This window comes from Phyllobates terribilis, unplaced genomic scaffold, assembly GCF_046119375.1.
Source record: "Phyllobates terribilis strain yellow unplaced genomic scaffold, ASM4611937v1 Scaffold_5662__1_contigs__length_50086, whole genome shotgun sequence".
Classification (NCBI taxonomy): domain Eukaryota; kingdom Metazoa; phylum Chordata; class Amphibia; order Anura; family Dendrobatidae; genus Phyllobates; species Phyllobates terribilis.
This window is the reverse complement of record NW_027368407.1, coordinates 32298-50087: the sequence shown is the minus strand read 5'-3', so window position 1 is coordinate 50087 and position 17790 is coordinate 32298. Positions and strand designations below refer to the sequence as shown.

General features: G+C 39.9%; 2 protein-coding genes across 2 annotated transcripts; one reads left to right on the top strand and one right to left on the bottom strand.

Annotated features, from left to right (window-relative positions):
• Positions 1–15073: 15073 nt before the first annotated feature.
• Positions 15074–15810, top strand: LOC141250417 (uncharacterized). Its single transcript, XM_073669962.1, has 2 exons — positions 15074–15504; positions 15723–15810. Exons 1-2 carry the CDS (start codon positions 15074–15076, stop codon positions 15808–15810), a joined length of 519 nt encoding a protein of 172 aa, XP_073526063.1.
• Positions 15811–16062: 252 nt separating this feature from the next.
• On the bottom strand, positions 16063–17478 carry LOC141250416 (uncharacterized). The gene is made up of 4 exons (XM_073669961.1): positions 17306–17478; positions 16805–17102; positions 16532–16708; positions 16063–16452 (listed from the first exon to the last, which is right to left on the bottom strand). Exons 1-4 carry the CDS (start codon positions 17476–17478, stop codon positions 16063–16065), a joined length of 1038 nt encoding a protein of 345 aa, XP_073526062.1.
• Positions 17479–17790: the final 312 nt, after the last annotated feature.

Below are 17790 nucleotides of genomic sequence, written 5' to 3'. Positions count from 1 at the left end.
TCCATGAGACACATTCTTCCAAGACTTTCTCCTAAATCTGACTCTTCATCGGATGTATCTCCTTGGGTAGTCAAAAGGGTGATACGAGTCATCTAGTATGGCATAACAAGTGATCGTTAGCATCATTTATGGGTGATTTGGCATGATTAAGGAGCATATTACTGTGATCCGCACCTCGTAGAGAAAAGGTGTTATCTAAAAAGGATTACATACTTTCTAAGAGAAGATTGCCAAAGGGACAAAGCACAATCGCGCATACAACGCACCCGCGGAAGACCACAGAGTGATTCGCGCGACCGCATGCTAGGTGGCGCGACCACCAAGGTTATTAAAATCGGGATTTTAGGATCAGATCACAAGGAACCCTTAGGATCGGATCGTAGAAACGTAAGATTTTAAAGATTAATAAAAGACTATTTTATATTCATCTATAAACATTATACACAAAAATTCTACTAAAATTTGAAGTCCAAAAGTTAAATCTATAATCATTACTGCAAAGCTATAAAAATTCTTTGAATATCAAGTCATGTACACTAAACTATATGTAAAATTTTGGATTCGGGAAATTTATAGATGAGACTTAATGTTATAGACAATCATATTTCGGATTGTTTTAGTTGTTGCGCACACATGAGTAAAATCCTATGATTTTTATCTAGTATTGTATGAGAGATGTACGTATAGAGTGATTTTAATCATGTAAAAGATAAGAAAAAGTGGAATAATTGGGCTTTCAAATAGGCGTTAGTGTCTCACCATAGTTCAACGTTAGGATCGTACATGGATCGTAAAATCGTAAGAACCTACTGATATTATGATATCCAATAAGATTCAAAGTAAGATTTTAACATGAATAGATTCTAATGATAGATCCGGATCAAAGATCAATGTTGGATCGTAAAATAGTAAGATTTTAAGATCCGGATCTAGATTTTAATAACCATGGCGACCACGCCACTATTCGCGGAAGAAATTATCAAGCTTGTCCCGGAAGCGACCGCGCTGACAACTGCGCGATCACGCCCGTAGTGAGCCGAGAAAGTAGGATCCCTTCCTCACCGAGATTCACTTTGAGCCATGGGCTTACTTTCTGATGGAGCTGGGGCTGGGCCTTTTGAGATTAGTTTTCTAGTGTTAGGTTAATAAATATAGGGTTTGAGTTGTGCCTCCATCCTGTCTTGAATTTTTCATAGTTTGAGTTTTATGTATTTTTTACAATGAGGCATGAGTAGTTCCATTACATTGTTCAACTTGTGGAAGCCAACAAATGAATTGATTGTAAGACTTCTATCATTGGTTCTTAATTATATACTAGTTGTTGCATCTCTCTTGCTCTTTAATTGATTATTGAATTGATTTACCTGTCTGGCATGGTCAACTAGGTAGAATAAGTCTATTCAAACTGCTAGGTATGACTTGTCCGAGTTAGAGTGCTTATCATTAGGTAGCACATCAATACATGACCTAGTTTGGATTGTCATTGTAGTGAGAGGTGTTGATGTGTTAAATATCGGTCTGGTACTGCATATTCCTATTTATTCCTGAATGCATTGTTGCTTAGTTATTAAATCTTGATATTTTCAGGGTTGTAGTTAAGTAAGGGCTATTAGGACTAGTTGGACTATTAGCTATATAAGAATAGGGATTAGGACAACTAGAGGATATAAAGATTAGGATGAATAATTAAGAAGTCAATGTTCAATCAATCATTCTGCTAGGTGGATACTTGTTGAGCAAGGTGCTTTCCCATAATTGTTTTCAAATCAATCATTAGTTTAGTTTCAATTCATTCCCTTTTTGTTACTTTAGAGTTGATTAGATTAATCAGACAAGAATTGAATACCTGATTTCATGTGGAATCAACCCTTACTTTCCACTCAGAAGACCTAATTAGGTATTTATTATTTTGACATGACTAAACGACGCTCGTCAAATTTGTAGGCGTTGTCGGGGAGTCTAAACTTCTTTTCTTGTGTTTTTAACTTGATTGACTTTGGTGCTGACCTATACTAGTCAGCACCCGTACTACTAATCACCTTCTTGTTGAGTTAACTCAAGACGACGAGAACAACTCCTGGATGAAAGATGGCGAACCAACAGAATAATGGTGGTGTCCGAACATTGAGGGAGCGTGCGAATTTCAATCTGGCCCAACAACCTCAAGAAGTGATTCTACCACCCCTCCCTGGTGAGGTGACATTTGAGTTGAAGCATGTGTTGATAAATTTGCTCCCCATTTTTCATGGTATGCTCTAAGAGGATCCGATCATGCATCTCAAACAATTCCATGATGTCTTCATGACTACAAAACCATCAAATGTTACTGAAGAGCAGATCAAGATGAGAGCATTCAGATTTACATTGACAGAGAATGCACGGTCCTGGTATTACCATCTACCTGCTAGGTCCATATCCAGCTGGGAGAAGTTTCACAGAGAGTTCCTAAATAAGTACTTCCCAGCTACGAAAGCTAGTGCATGAAAAGAGAAATTTCCTAGGTAGAGCATCAAGACGAGGAATCACTATATGATTACTTGGGGTGTTTTGATTGGTTGGTTGCTAGCTGCCCCTTCCATTATTTTGATCGAGATGATCTGGTACTTTTTCTTAATTCAAGGGCTGCTAAATTCATAAAGAAGAATGGTCGATGTTGCTTGTGGAGGGAGCATTCTGAATATGACTCTTGAGGATGCAATGGAGAGACTTCGATATATGGCAGAAAGTACCAGGAGCTATGGGATAACCCACCCCGGTAAATCAGTGAGTACCACAAATTCAGAGTGTTCTGGCCTTGCATATGAGGTGGCTGAAGTGAAGAACATGCTTGCCAGTCTAACGCCGATTGTCAGGCAACAATCAGTGAAAGTCTGTAGAGTATGCTCGAGCCCATCCCACTACTTTAATCAATTTACCGAGTTACAGGAAGATACATTTTGGAAGTTAACGTTGTGGGTGAACATCTACCTCTACGTCATTGGAATGATCAACAACAGAGAAATTACAATCTGAGGTTTAGAAGCACACCTAAGCAACACCAGAGTTGGAGGCCCCGTGAATCACAACTTAGTTCTGAACCGTCTGCTATGGACTTGATAGCCATAGTGTTAATAGACTTAACCAAACTCAAGAGGAAAATATAAGGAACATGGGAACAAAATACGACTAGCTGGTACATACGGTAACTACCCTAGAACAGACGATAAATGTCTTGAAAAAGTCTGATTCATCACCACCTCATATAAAAGTAGACACAAACAGTAGAAATGTCAGTGCTGCAAAATTAAGAAGTAAGAGAAACAGTGTGCGACTGCGCCACATCCCGTGCCATCGCGCAACAAGCCTTGAGGAGGGACGCGACCGCGTCCAAGAGCCGTGTGACCGCATTGAGGCGGTAATTTTTCCGGAAAACATTGCGCGATCGCGCCCTGAAGCGTGCGACCATGTCCTGAAACGCACGACAGAATCAAGGAGTCTGAGGACATGCGCGACCGCGTCGCTGCTACCACCGATGTGAACGCAAATAAAGGTGATCCGGTTGCATCACTTGATACCAAAGAGGAAATAGACGATGCGGGAGGTGATTTCAAGTTATGACAGAGCAACTACGTGCACCTAAACTTCCCACCACTTCGATCTTAGAAGCCCCCAGCACCTTTCCCTAAAGCGTTGAGAGACACGAAGAGGCCACAGAACAACAAGGAACTCTTCGAGACCTTCAACAAATGCGAGGTAACTATCCCCTTGCTTAGACTGACAAAGAGCGTCCCTCAGTATGCCAATGAAGGAGTTATGCACGGTGAAGAGGAACCGGAAGCTAAAAGGACAATAGAAGATCATGGTAAGCGAGCAAGTATCTGTTGTAATCCAAAGGTGTATGCCCAAGAAGTGTAGCGATCCCGGTATGGTAAGAATTCCTTGTCATATAGGTGAGACTCGTTTTGAAAAGGCTATACTTGATCTAGGTGTGTCTATCAATATGATTACATACTCTTTGTATAAGCTTCTAGGACTAGGACCTTGGCATAAAACTAGAATAGTAATTCAACTAGGTGATAGATCCACTATTTATCCCAAAGGAGTAGTTGAAGACGTTCTAGTAATGGTTAATAAGTTATTTTTCCCTGCTGATTTTTTCGTGTTAGATATGGAACATGATGGACAAGCTGCACCTATATTTTTAGGTAGATCCTTAATGGTAATAGCTAATACTAGGATTGATTAGCAAGTGGGTCTCTAACATTAGAATTTGATGGGGAGGTTGTGAAATTTAATATTTTTGATGCCATGAAACATCCTATTGAGGATGTTGCTGCTATTTGTTCTATTGATATGCTTGACTCTATTGTGAAATATTCCTTCAACCTATCTAGTGTAGAGACATTGAAATCTAGTATGGAAAATAGCATTGATAACTCAATTCATAAAAACGTAAAACCAGCACCCGATATGCATATGATGCTAGAAAAATTAAGTGCAACTGATATGTGTTTGGCCGATGGCCCCCCTATGCTGATTTTAGAGGGAGAAAAGCTTCCCCTCCTTCTATTATACAGATATCGAGAGTCACAACTACTTTACCTCTGGGACATTACATAGAGAAGAAGGGATGGTATGACAAGGGGCTGAGAAAGAGAAAGGGAATAAAGCAATATTACTTAAGGAAGGATGATTTGGCCCTCAGGGGCCTAGCACTGGGTGATAGAAAGCAATAAGTCGGGCCTACGAATTTAACAAAAGGCATTGTCCGGGATGCAAACTGTCCCAAGAGGTAATTTTTCACTCCCATATATATTTTACCTTTGTTCTTTATTTCATAATAGGGACATTGTGTAGTTTAAGTGTGTGGGTGGGTGGGGGGGGGGAGGTTATATCAACTATCCTTGTTTTTGAAATTTTTGAGTATTTTTTTTATTTTTAGAGTCGGTTATCATACTTTTCCCTCTAATTGATACTTTGTGGACTTCTATAATGGCGCATGGATTTTGGATCTGTTTACTATGTTTTAGATGTTAATATTACAATTATGTTTTATGATGATATGATTGATCAAATTAAAGACTTTGACTTGAGCATGTGGATTATGATTAGGATACACTAGGACCAATATTAAGATTGCAATTTCATCATCTCGTCTCTAGTTCTACCATATTGTCATTATTATCTTGCTTCCGTCCTTTTTCATTACAAAATGTATAAAAGAAAATAAAAAGGTAGTGAAATCCTAGTAAAATAAGGAAGAGCACGCGATCTGCGTTGTGTGAAAGATCACCCCTGGTTCGATCCTCCCTGGCTAAGCAAGCAAAGAGTTTTATTAGTTGGCCCGGACCATAAGACGGATGGGCCTGATACCTAAATAATGATCTTAAAAGAAAAAAATAGTGAAAATACATGAATAGGATGAAAAAAAGCAATAAAAAGTACATGTGGTATTACTTGAGTTGAGTTGTGGTTTTTTGTATGCTTTCGATGGTATTGGAGCTTGTGAATTCTTATCATAGATTATGAAGCATGTGAGAAAAAAAGAATTTGTCGTTTGTTTGATCTTGCATTATCATCATTCACATAATACTTGGATAGATACATATTTTGCATATTTGGGGGATTCATTATTGCACTTACGTAGAATAAGCATAGTTCACGTCTGGGGAATGATTGATGCCATTGTTGGGTTAGTTTAGAGTTTATTGAGTCTTGCATAAATTTTGAGATTTCTAGGTGAGTCGGAGTCTACGCCCGTGCATTGATGGTTGCAGGTACTTAGGAGATGAAGTGTTGATTCGACGACCACTACTGTCAAGTTCTTCTATACTCGTTGAGATTGCCAAGTAGTTAGCTACAACTTACTTGAGGATGAGCAAGGTCTAAGTGTGGGGATATTTGATAGGAGACATTTAGTATGGCATAACAAGTGGTCGTTAGCATAATTTATGGGTGATTTGGCATGATTAAGAAGCATATTACTGTGATCCGGACCTCGCGGAGCAAAGGTGTTATCTACAAAGGATTACAGACATTCGAAGAGAAGATTGCCAAAGGGATGAAGCACGATCGCGCACACACGGACGCAGCCGCGCAGGACCACATAGTGCCTAGCGCGACCGCATGCTAGGTGGCGCGACCGTGCCACTGTTAGAGGAAGAAATTATGAAGCTCGGCCCGGACGCGACCGCGACCGTAGTGGGCCGAGAAAGCTGAAAAACCCTTCCTCACCGAGATTCACTTTGGGCCTTGGACTTACTTTATGATGAATATCGGGTTGGGCCTTTTGAGATTAGTCTTCTAGTGTTAGGTTAATAAATATAGGGTTTGAGTTGTGCCTCCACCCTATATTGCAGTTTTTATAGTTTGAGTTTTACGTAGTTTTTACAATGAGGCAGGAGTAGTTCCATTACTTTGTTCAACTTGTGGAAGCCAACAGATGAATTGATTGTAAGACTTCAATCATTGGTTCTTAATTATATCCTAGTTGTTGCATCTCTCTTGCTCTTTAATTGATTATTGAATTGATTTATCTGTCTTGCCTGAGCAACTAGGTAGAATAAGTCTATTCAAACTGCTAGGTCTGACTTGTCCGAGTTGGAGAGTCTTATCATTAGGTAGAAAATCAATACATGACCTAGTTAGGATTGTCATTGTAAGGAGAGGCGTTGTTGTGTTAAATATCGGTCTTGAAACAATGGTACTACACATTCCTATTTATTCTTGAATGCATTGCTCATTAGTTATTAAATCTTGATAGTTTCAGGGTTGTAGTTAAGTAAGGGATATTAGGACTAGTTGGACTATTATGTATATATAAGAATAGGGATTAGGAAAACTAGAGGATATACAGATTAGGATGAACCCGAATATAATTAAGAAGTTAATGATCAATCAATCATTGTGTTAGGTGTATACTTGTTGAGCAATGTGCTTTCCCATAATTTTTTTCAAATTAATAATTAGTTTAGTTTCAATTCATTCTCCCATTTTCTTACTTTACAGTTGATTAGATTAATCACACAAGAATTGAATACCTGATTCCCCGTGGGATCGACCCTTTCTTGCCACTCTACTTGTAGAAGATCTAGTTAGGTAATTATTATTTTGGCGCCGCTAAAAGATGCTCAAGGGCTTTCTTCTTTTCAGCATCATCTTTTTTGTTGGGATAGTATTTGATCACATGCCCTTTCTCTTGATAGTGTTAGCAAGTGTAGTCCTTGAAGTCCCTTTTTATGAATTCCTCCCTTATGAGATGAGGAGCCTCTGAAATCCTAGTCTGTTTTCCTCTGAGAAAGTGTCATACCATCTTCCCCATCATGGTTACTTCGTCATCATCGTCATGATCACATTCCTCTTCATTTTCCAACTTTTACAGTACCTTGGTGAGTTTCAAGGCAACACTTTTCTCTTCATGTTTCTTGCCATTCTTTTATCTGTCAACGTCCTCTTGATGTTGAAACTTCCCAATGGGTTTTTGAGCATGAATCTCCTTGGTGTCCTTTGTCATCAACATTATTCCCTTCGCCGTCTCAAATTTTCAATTGACAACATGGATGATGGCAAGGGACTATTCCCAATCAGGAATGACTACACTAGATGCCTTTAATCTGTCCATCAGGAATGGTACTCTAAGATGGTCTCAGTCTCTGTCATCCAAAAGGAATGAAATTCCCTTTAGAGATTTAATTTGTGGTTGTTCTGGAGATATTCACTTCCTCAATGCATATCTAGTACGGCCTTCCACATAGCTTTGGCGGTAGGGATGCTCATCAATTTGTCCATATCCATTCAGGACAACCCGTTAAGGATGAGTTGTCTCGCTTTTGCGTTCTTCTCCATAAAGATGTAGTCTTATGGCTTCCAATCTTTTTCGTTCTTTTTGAGGCCTACAACCGCCTCAACTTTTCCGATGACTCTCCAACAATGGTAGTCCAAGGTTTGGATGTGGATGGTCATCATTTGTTCCCACCAATCTATCAACACTTCTTTGATGATACGTGGTTTGTTGATGGAGATTACGAGCTTGAGATCATTGTTGTTTTTGTTGGACGACATGGTTTTGGAACTTAGTTTCCTGCTCTGATACCAATTGTAGGATCGTTGATGGTATTATATAGGTACGATTATGAGCTTTTGTACCTTCATTATGGAAGATAACAAATACACACGTTTAAGTTCAGAAAAACGTGAGAACCTTGGCAATCACTTACCTAGGAGAAAACTCACATACATTTTTCTATTAAGTAACGATTACAATTAGGACAGAATAAACAATTCCTAGTCTACTCACTCAAGCCTCTCTTCCTTACTCTAACAATCGTTTCCTAATCTCTCAAGAGTAGCTTAATAACGTTTGTATATTGATCTTTCTTACTCACACATGAAAGCCCCCTAAACAAATTAACACGATCAACTATATATAGGATATACGAGTTGGGCTTCACTAACCAACCCTAATTACACACGGCGAACCCAATAATCCTAGTGTCACATCAGCCTAATCTTCATTTCCATATTATAAATAATACTATCCTAAACAAGATGGTTAGGATAATCTCCTCTAAAGATCTCGCGGGCCAATCTCCATATTTGACACTTGAATGTCCCGCGCATGCTAATGGCTTGAACAACTTTGGCGCTGTCTTACCTTCCTTATCCGGAAGCTTATCTTTCCTTTTTGATCACTGGGTACTGACAGAGGCTAAAGTCGCCTTGCCTCGTCAAAGTAATAAATCCAAACTCCCACTAGAGTATAATGGTAGTAAGGGTCGTACCCAAGGGAGCAAGCTTTTTGTTTAAGGTTTTTTTATGTGATTAAGAGGTAACCAAAGGGGGGTTTAAAGTGGTTTTGTGACAAAAAACAATTAAACACACAAACGTTTGAAAGAAGTATTTAAGATTAAAGCGGTTCACTTATCCATTCTAGCAACTTGACTAGGTCGGTGGATCATAGAATCTTAACACCCAATGTCAAATCAAATCAAAGCAAAATGTCCTACTCTTTGTTCGTAATTAGCAACTAGTCCAAATAGTCCTAGAGGCCCTAATCATGCTACAACCACGGAAATACCTAGATTTAATAGCATAATTGCATAAAGCACAAAGATAAGTAGGTTCATGCAATACCATTGACAAATAGTCGGTAATTGACATGAATCTAAGATCTCTACCCTAAAATCAATCACAAATAGTTCATGAGAAAAGGGTTTGCTACAAAAGGTTTCGACTCTTCAAATAGAATCATCTAAACCTAGCAAATTGGAAAACATCAATAAACCTAGTTGGCCATTCTAGATAAATCAATATAAAACAATCATGAGTTTAAGCGCAAGAGATCTAAGAACAATTTCTAAGAAAGATAAGAACAAAGGGACAAGAAACTTACCACAATAACCTAAGTCAAGCGCTTAGAATTTCAAAGTGAACTCAAGAGGGCTTAGTTCTCCATTACTTCTTAGCAAAAAAAAAGTAAAAATTGAGAGAGTTTTCTTGAGATTACAACTTGAGAAGATTAGATAATAGAAAATCAACCTAAGAACCCCTTAAAAACATCCTCCCTAAAATGGAGTTTTCTAAACTCCCTCTTTGACCCATTAAGAGCTAGGAGTTACATAAGAATGGTCCAAGTACTAATTTACTCCAAATTGACTATCTAGAGAAAAAGAGTTACAAAAGATGGTCAAAAGGGAATATTCCATCCGGGAGAGTCGCGGGCGCGGCAGGGAGTCGCGGGTGCGGATCGGTCTCTGTTGTTCTCTGGCGACAACTCAGTAAAATGGCCATAACTTTTGACTCACAACTCCGATTGCGCTCAAATTTGGAGGGGACGTAGTTGACTTCAAGATCTAACTACTACAATTGGAATCACCTCAATTGGAATTAGGAGTAGGGAGAAAGATACATTTGAACTCAGATTAAATCCTCAGCACTTCATTCTTAAGCGTATTTGTCTTCACTTTGTCGCCTTTTGTCCCGATGTCTCATATGCTTAATTAAACGACTAAGTGCTTCCAAAATGTCTCTAAAGTCAAAACCACTCTTGGTGTCATCGGGATTGCGCCTATCAAATTTCCCCACACTTAGACCTTGCTCGTCCTCGAGTAAGCTTGAAGGCCTAGGCGAGCATGGGGTAACTCGAACTCTCCAAACACGTGTCCAAGAATCTCTCTCTAGCACCTGTTTTCAACAAAAACAACAAAGACTCCGACCCTACAAGAGACTACCCAAAAAGACGAAACCAGACATGTTGCGCACACCCCCTTCTTTGCATGTTGTGGATCTTACGCAAGCACATTCACAATAGATCTAAAAAGTATGTAATGGTTGTCTTAGTCCAAATGATATATGCATGAAAATTATGTTAAATTATACCAAAGACATTTTCTCTTCCTAGCATGCATCGTCCAATGATAGACAAATATAAGATCCTAAACCCACATACCAAACATGCCCTCACGAATTCATGCTCTATCCTTAAATGGCACTTTAAAAACATGCAAACACATATAAGACTAACCGCAGGGCAAGGTGCGAAACAAATCAAGAGACGTTCATAAGTCACAAAATCTACTAGCACTTTATTTGTAAAAAAAAAAAAAATTGGGGGACCCGGACGTTTTTTATTCGAACCGGCCCAATTTTTATAAGACTCTTTCACGTAGCCATCAGAGGATCGAAACCTCAGTGTTGTTTCAACCTCGGATATCGCGTGCTCATTAGGCAAACGTTAGAAGTTTTTTTCTTTTATTTATAAGCACTAAACACTACGTCGTGTTCTTTGCATGCTTTTATTTTATTTGTGTTTTTCAATAATGTGACAATTTCCCGTCTCAATCAAGTGTTATGCAAAAACCTCAGCACCTAGGGCTTTGAAAAAGACATATAAGCAAGTTCTAAAGCAAACACTCAAAGAAGAGCACTCCTAAGTGACAACACGCCTAAGTAATGAGAATCGGTCCATACATAGTCCTATCAAAGTCCGCATCCTCCAAATAAATGTCCACAGCATAATAAAACACTATCATCAACATAATGCATTTGCAACCTTGAAGAACCAAAACATACTCAAAAGATCCAAAGCATACGCACTCGTATAAGAAACAATCAACAATGCAAATCATGGGGTGCAACAACCGACTCAACAAAACAAAACACACCAAAAAGAGGCTAAAACACAACAAACACAAAACAAGCTAGAAAGACTCAAAAACAAACTATATGTATGTGACATGAATACCAAATCCCTCCCCCACACTTGAATCACGCATTGTCCTCAATGCAGCAAAAGAGGACTAATAATTATAAGGGGAAAAGGAAAAAGTAAGCAAACCTCACACCGCGGGTTGCCTCCCGAGCAGCGCCTTTGTTTAACGTCATTGGCTCGACTTCTTACTCTCTATCAACCAGCACTAGGCCCCTCATAGGCCAACTCATCAAGGAACTCTCTCTTCTTCTTCACACAATAGGATCTCACGCCTCGTCTCTTCCTAATCCTCTTGTCATACCACCCTCTCTTCTTCTTCTTCCTCACAGTTCGTGGCCTCTTAAGGAGTTTTGTAGAACGAGGCACATGTGCTCGGGGTTCCAGAGTCCCGAACATTTGAAAGTGTGGATGCACGTAGGTGGCTCGACATAGCTTGAGATCATCTCCCGGATCAAGTAACTCTCCCTCATTGTCTAATGGTGGGACCGGAACGTACTCATCGATGTTAAGTAGATGAGGGAGACCTTTGTGAAAAATAGTTGCGAAACAGGTGCGGGTATGCGGATCTGGTGCACGGGCACGCACATCAGCAGAGAAGAGGACGCGGGAGCGTATGTATGGGACGCGGTCGCACATGGGATCAAGGGGCTCGGTGTGGACGCGCGTCGGAGGGCGTAGAGGCGCACATGATTCCGGAACAATCAATGTGATCGTTCGGTTGCGCATGATTATGGCGCCGTCGCGCCCTTCATCAGTCTTGTCGACGCGGTCGTGCGGCTCGGGCTGTGGGAGTGCTTCTATTGGCTCCTCAACCTCAACTTTCTCTTCATCACTTTGGATATCATCCGAGCCTTGATCGCTACTCATTGTCATAACATTGTCATTAATAATGCTCGGATTGACTGTGATATGAGGCTGCGGTGCATCAAATTGATTTTTCACCAGGGTAGAAACTGCATGCGTCATTTGTTCAATCTGCACCTCTATTTTCTTGATACTCACTTGCGTGTTTTGATCATAAGTTGTAATCTGCCTCCCCAGATTGTTTATCAACTCTGCAGTAGATGGTTCAGAACTAGGTTGAGAATCGCGAGGCCACCATTGTTGCTGCTCAGGCTGGGGATAATCATTATACCTCGGATAGTCCTCATACCATTGTTGATCATACCAAGGGTGTGGATTCCCATATCCCCCATACTCATTAACCAACTCCCAGGGTTCAGCCAGCTCCTCCTCAACAATCTTCGGCCATCCTTCCATATCTCCTGTAAGCTCAGCAAGTAAACTGATTAGTAGTATGGGTGTGGACCATAAGATAGATCCACACCAAGGTTAATCACACAAAAACTTAAACAAAGAAAAAACGTTGCTCCCCGGCAACGGCGCCAAATTTGACAGAGGCTAAAGTCGCCTTGCCTCGTCAAAGTAATAAATCCAAACTCCCACTAGAGTATAATGGTAGTAAGGGTCGTACCCAAGGGAGCAAGTTTTTTGTTTAAGGTTTTTTTATGTGATTAAGAAGTAACCAAAGGGGGGTTTAAAGTGGTTTTGTGACAAAAAACAATTAAACACACAAACGTTTGAAAGAAGTATTTAAGATTAAAGCGGTTCACTTATCCATTCTAGCAACTTGACTAGGTCGGTGGATCATAGAATCTTAACACCCAATGTTCAAATCAAATCAAAGCAAAATGTCCTACTCTTTGTTCGTAATTAGCAACTAGTCCAAATAGTCCTAGAGGCCCTAATCATGCTACAACCACGGAAATACCTAGATTTAATAGCATAATTGCATAAAGCACAAAGATAAGTAGGTTCATGCAATACCATTGACAAATAGTCGGTACTTGACATGAATCTAAGATCTCTACCCTAAAATCAATCACAAATAGTTCATGAGAAAAGGGTTTGCTACAAAAGGTTTAGACTCTTCAAATAGAATCATCTAAACCTAGAAAATTGGAAAACATCAATAAACCTAGTTGGCCATTCTAGATAAATCAATATAAAACAATCATGAGTTTAAGCGCAAGAGATCTAAGAACAATTTCTAAGAAAGATAAGAACAAAGGGACAAGAAACTTACCACAATAACCTAAGTCAAGCGCTTAGAATTTCAAAGTGAACTCAAGAGGGCTTAGTTCTCCATTACTTCTTAGCAAAAACAAAGTACAAATTGAGAGAGTTTTCTTGAGATTACAACTTCAGAAAATTAGATAATAGAAAATCAACCTAAGAACCCCTTAAAAACCTCCTCCCTAAAATGGAGTTTTCTAAACTCCCTCTTTGACCCATTAAGAGCTAGGAGTTACATAAGAATGGTCCAAATACTAATTTACTCCAAATTGACTATCTAGAGAAAAAGAGTTACAAAAGATGGTCAAAAGGGAATATTCCATCCGGGAGAGTCGCGGGCGCGGCAGGGAGCCGCGGGCGCGGATCGGTCTCTGTTGTTCTCTGGCGACAGCTCAGTAAAATGGCCATAACTTTTGACTCATAACTCCGATTGCGCTCAAATTTGGAGGGGACGTAGTTTACTTCAAGATCTAACTCCTCGAGTTGGAATCACCTCAATCGGAATTAGGAGTAGGGAGAAAGATATATTTGAACTCAGATTAAATCCTCAGCACTTCATTCTTAAGCGTATTTGTCTTCACTTTGTCGCCTTTTGTCCCGATGCCTCATATGCTTAATTAAACGAATAAGTGCTTCCAAAATGTCTCTAAAGTCAAAACCACTCTTGGTGCCATCAGGATTGCGCCTATCAGGTACAATGTCCCAAAAGCTTGAGTTCCCATCTTTTTTTTTGCAGTGCTAAAGTATCTTCTACCTACTAAGATAGCCTGCAATGGTTTGATCAACTTAACATATTTGTGGTAGGTTTGTTTACCATGATCAAAACAAGAGAAATTAATGGGAAAGTACTTCGTAGGGACAAGTCCCGCAGTTCATATTTCCAACACACGCTGAGCTTGATGTCTTTATGTCATGTATAAGCTAAGCTGCTCAACCCTAATTATGAAAATATCTCATTTTTCTTACTACATTGCATATATCGAGAGAAGAATCAAGTTAAGAGATCAAGAGAGAAGAAGAGAGTGAAAAGAATATCGAAGGAAGATGGAGGCTTACACAGCGGCTTTCGTGGGCGAAACCCATGCATTTTGGTACTGCAAAGATCATATCCGACACTTGTTTTAGTGGCGATTTGGTGTAGATTGTTTAGATATGTAGTGTAAACAATCAAGGGTCTTTCTTGCCTTCTACCGGCTTTGCTTCTATTCTTTAGCTGAATCCCTATTCTTAGTTATTCTTTACTAGTGTTTTGTAGCACGATATTGTATTTGTCACATGAACTCTTGTAATGTGTAGTGCATTGGTTGGATCACCTGTTCTTGACGCCCTATAGACATAAGGTTGAAATTTGGACTGTGTAAACATTTAAATTGTCCCGTTATGATTTTCTTTTTCTTGTTAGTGTTAGATTTGAATGAATACTGACGAACTAAATATATCAAAAATAGTAAGCAAAAGTGAAACTATGAACTTGATTAGTCATAAAAATGACCTTTTCTTTAACGGTTTTTCTACCTATACATAGGATAAAATTCTTTAATTTGGAAATTAGAATCTAAAATAAAAATAAAATTATTCAATTAATGAACGATAATAAAAAGTTTTTATTTTGAAAGGACGTAGATTTAGAAAATCGTATCTTAAGAATTAGAAAGGTGATGGTGGACTGGTGCATCACAATTAAGCAATCTTTCGTCATGACACGGAATTTTCCTCTGCTATTATTATTCCATTCTAGAAAGGTTTATTCTCCCCGCAAATAGAAAACCTCTCTCTCTCCCCGGCCCTCTTTGACCGATCGCCTAAGCCATGGATACAATCCGGCGTCTGGTTGGATCGTCGCCGACGCCCGAGGAATACGCGGGGATCGAGTTCTGGAATCTACCAGAGCGCACCGGCTGGCTCCGCAAACAGGGAGAATACACTTCTTACTGGCGCCGGAGATGGTTCGTGCTCAAGCAAGGCAGGCTCTTCTGGTTCCTCAACTCCGACGTCTCTCGCTTCTGCGTTCCCCGCGGCGTCATTCCCGTCGACACCTGCATCACCGTCAAGGGTGCCGAGGATGACATCAATCAGCCTAACGCTTTCCAGCTCTCTCTTAGTCGTCAGACCTCTCCGATGTACTTAATCGCCGATTCCGAGAAGGAGAAGGAGGAGTGGGTTAATTCAATCGGCCGATCCATCGTTCAGCACTCCCGCTCCGTCACCGATTCCGAGATCGTTGATTATGATAGCAGGCGGTGAGAAATAATTTGACAACTGAATTTGTCTCTGATTGCCCTCTCTTTTTTGTGTTTCTATGTATAGCACGATATCGATGATCGGATGCTTTGCGTGTAATGTCAAGATCGAATAAAGACGATCGGAATTATCTGTTTTGTAGCATGTGCTGTGGTTTTGCTTGACTGCGTTTTCGGGAATTGAGCTTTGATTGTTTGTGTTTTTCCCCCTTTCTAAGGATTGATGTGTTTCTGAGCATCAGAATTATCAATATCATCATATACTATCCATTTTCGAAGTATTTACCAAATCAAGCAAACCAGTAGAAACAATTAGCCAAAAAAGCTCAACCTGTTACATGCACAAGATTTTCCATGGAAACTGTTCGTGAGTGAAGGTTATACAATTTGATGATCATCTCAAAACTGCACTTCAGGGAAAAACAAAAAAACAAAATTACAAGCAATTGCAATTTCACTAACACCATGAGCAAAATTAAAACCAATTGCATAGGTTCACCATGAGAAAAATTGACATCACTTAATTGCTGAAGAATACCCACCTAAACCCTAATCTTCTCAATCGTCATCATCATCTCTGTCTCTACTACGAATTGAAGAAGAATCCCTGGCATTATAAGATCTCTTCTCCTTACCCCTTTCTCTTTCATCCCTGTTCTCCCTCGGATGATATTCTTCCATATCATGGCGTCTAGATCTCTTCTCATCTCTTGAAGAATTTCTATCAGCTCCTCTTGAATCTCTGTCCTCTTTGTAGACTACCTTTTCCCGCACTTCTAACTGCTTACGTTTGTCTCTGCTATGGCGATCCTTGTGATCAATTTCACTGACCTTTCTGTAGCTCTCATCTTCTCTTCTTCTTGATCTCCCCGCATCAAGCCCATCGGCTTTATGCCTTGATGGAATGTCAACTGGTCTCAATCTTGACCGTTTATCATCCTCAGCTCTCTGCATTCACATGAATCAAGGGTTGAGACTAGTCAAAGTAAAAGCTGAATGCAATTGTTCAAAAGACTGAAGAAATTACTTGTTCGTCATGGGAAAATTTACATCCAGCTCCACGAGTACAATCACCTCTCTGGAATGCACGACAAACACCTCGTTCCTCCTTCTTTGGCCTGTCTTTCACCTCATCTTTAAACTTATCATGCCCTAATCGTGCTAGCCTATCCTCTTCATCTCCCCAGCCAGTATTTGCAGCTCTCTTCATTAACATAAATCAAGGAGCTTGAAAACTAAGAAATCTGAACAAAACGCCAATGAATGCAGTCACTTGTACTTGAAAGAGTAAGTATCTTACTTGTTCGTTATGGGAAAATTTGCATCCAGATCCACGAGTACATTCGCCTTTCTGGAAAGCACGACAAACACCCCTTTCTTCCCTCTTTTTCAACTCTTCTTCCTCATCTTCTTCTTCCTTCTTCTTGTATTTACTTACATGATCTACCCTTATTGTCCGGCCCATTACCTGAGCACCATTTAAGTTATCTACAGCAAGATTTGTACTCCTTTGATCCTCATATGCTACGAATGCAAAACCTTTAGACTTCCCAGATGTCTTATCTCGGACAAGATTAACATCGACTAACTCTCCATATCTAGCATTGCAAAGTTCAGCAATGGAATCAATAAGTGGTAGTTTTCGATATCATATGTACACAGTGAAGACAGTAAATTATAACTAAGCCGAAAATTCACCACAATCCTCAAACACAAACCAGAAAACTGATGCAAACAGAAACTATATAAATCTAAAAATACAATAAACCATAGAACACAAGGTAACAGTTAATAGACTTACTGCGCGAAGATGGCGAGAAGATCGCCTTCGGTGAGATCGTAGGGTATCCCGCCGACGAAGACATAGGCAGAGTCCTTGTACTTGGCGTGCCAGGAAGCATCCTCAGAGATGCCTAAATCGGCTTCTCTCGAGTTCATCTTCTGAATCCGCTTCACCAATGTTAGTGGATTCATCGTTAGGTTTTCTTAAGCCCCTTTCCACTAGCGACTACCAATAAACGTTCTGCGAAAATTCTAGCTAGAACCTAAATTGCTTGTTTGGATCTCAGAGAGCAAACTATTTGTTTAAGCTTCAAATTCGACAAACTTCGCAGGTCGCCGTTGCCCGTTGATAATTAGAGAGTAGAGACGCAGGGAGGCGGTCGAAGGCGTGAGAAAATGAAAATCTCAGTGGTCGGGAGAAGAGAGGGTTTGGCGGTCTAGACGGGTCCAACTTGTAAACCGTCACCAATTAGTTCGTCCTGTAAATTATAACTAGTATATTAG

What these genes read in the sequence shown, in the direction of transcription:
- LOC141250417 (XM_073669962.1), top strand. Translation starts at nt 15,074, where the DNA reads ATGGATACAATCCGGCGTCTGGTTGGATCGTCGCCGACGCCCGAGGAA. An exon ending in GTTGATTATGATAGCAGGCG is followed by an intron (nt 15,505 to 15,722) that starts GTGAGAAATAAT and finishes CCCCTTTCTAAG; the next exon opens with GATTGATGTGTTTCTGAGCA.
- LOC141250416 (XM_073669961.1), bottom strand. Translation starts at nt 17,478, where the DNA reads ATGAATCCACTAACATTGGTGAAGCGGATTCAGAAGATGAACTCGAGA. An exon ending in CTTCTCGCCATCTTCGCGCA is followed by an intron (nt 17,103 to 17,305) that starts GTAAGTCTATTA and finishes TTGCAATGCTAG; the next exon opens with ATATGGAGAGTTAGTCGATG. An exon ending in AATTTTCCCATAACGAACAA is followed by an intron (nt 16,709 to 16,804) that starts GTAAGATACTTA and finishes ATGTTAATGAAG; the next exon opens with AGAGCTGCAAATACTGGCTG.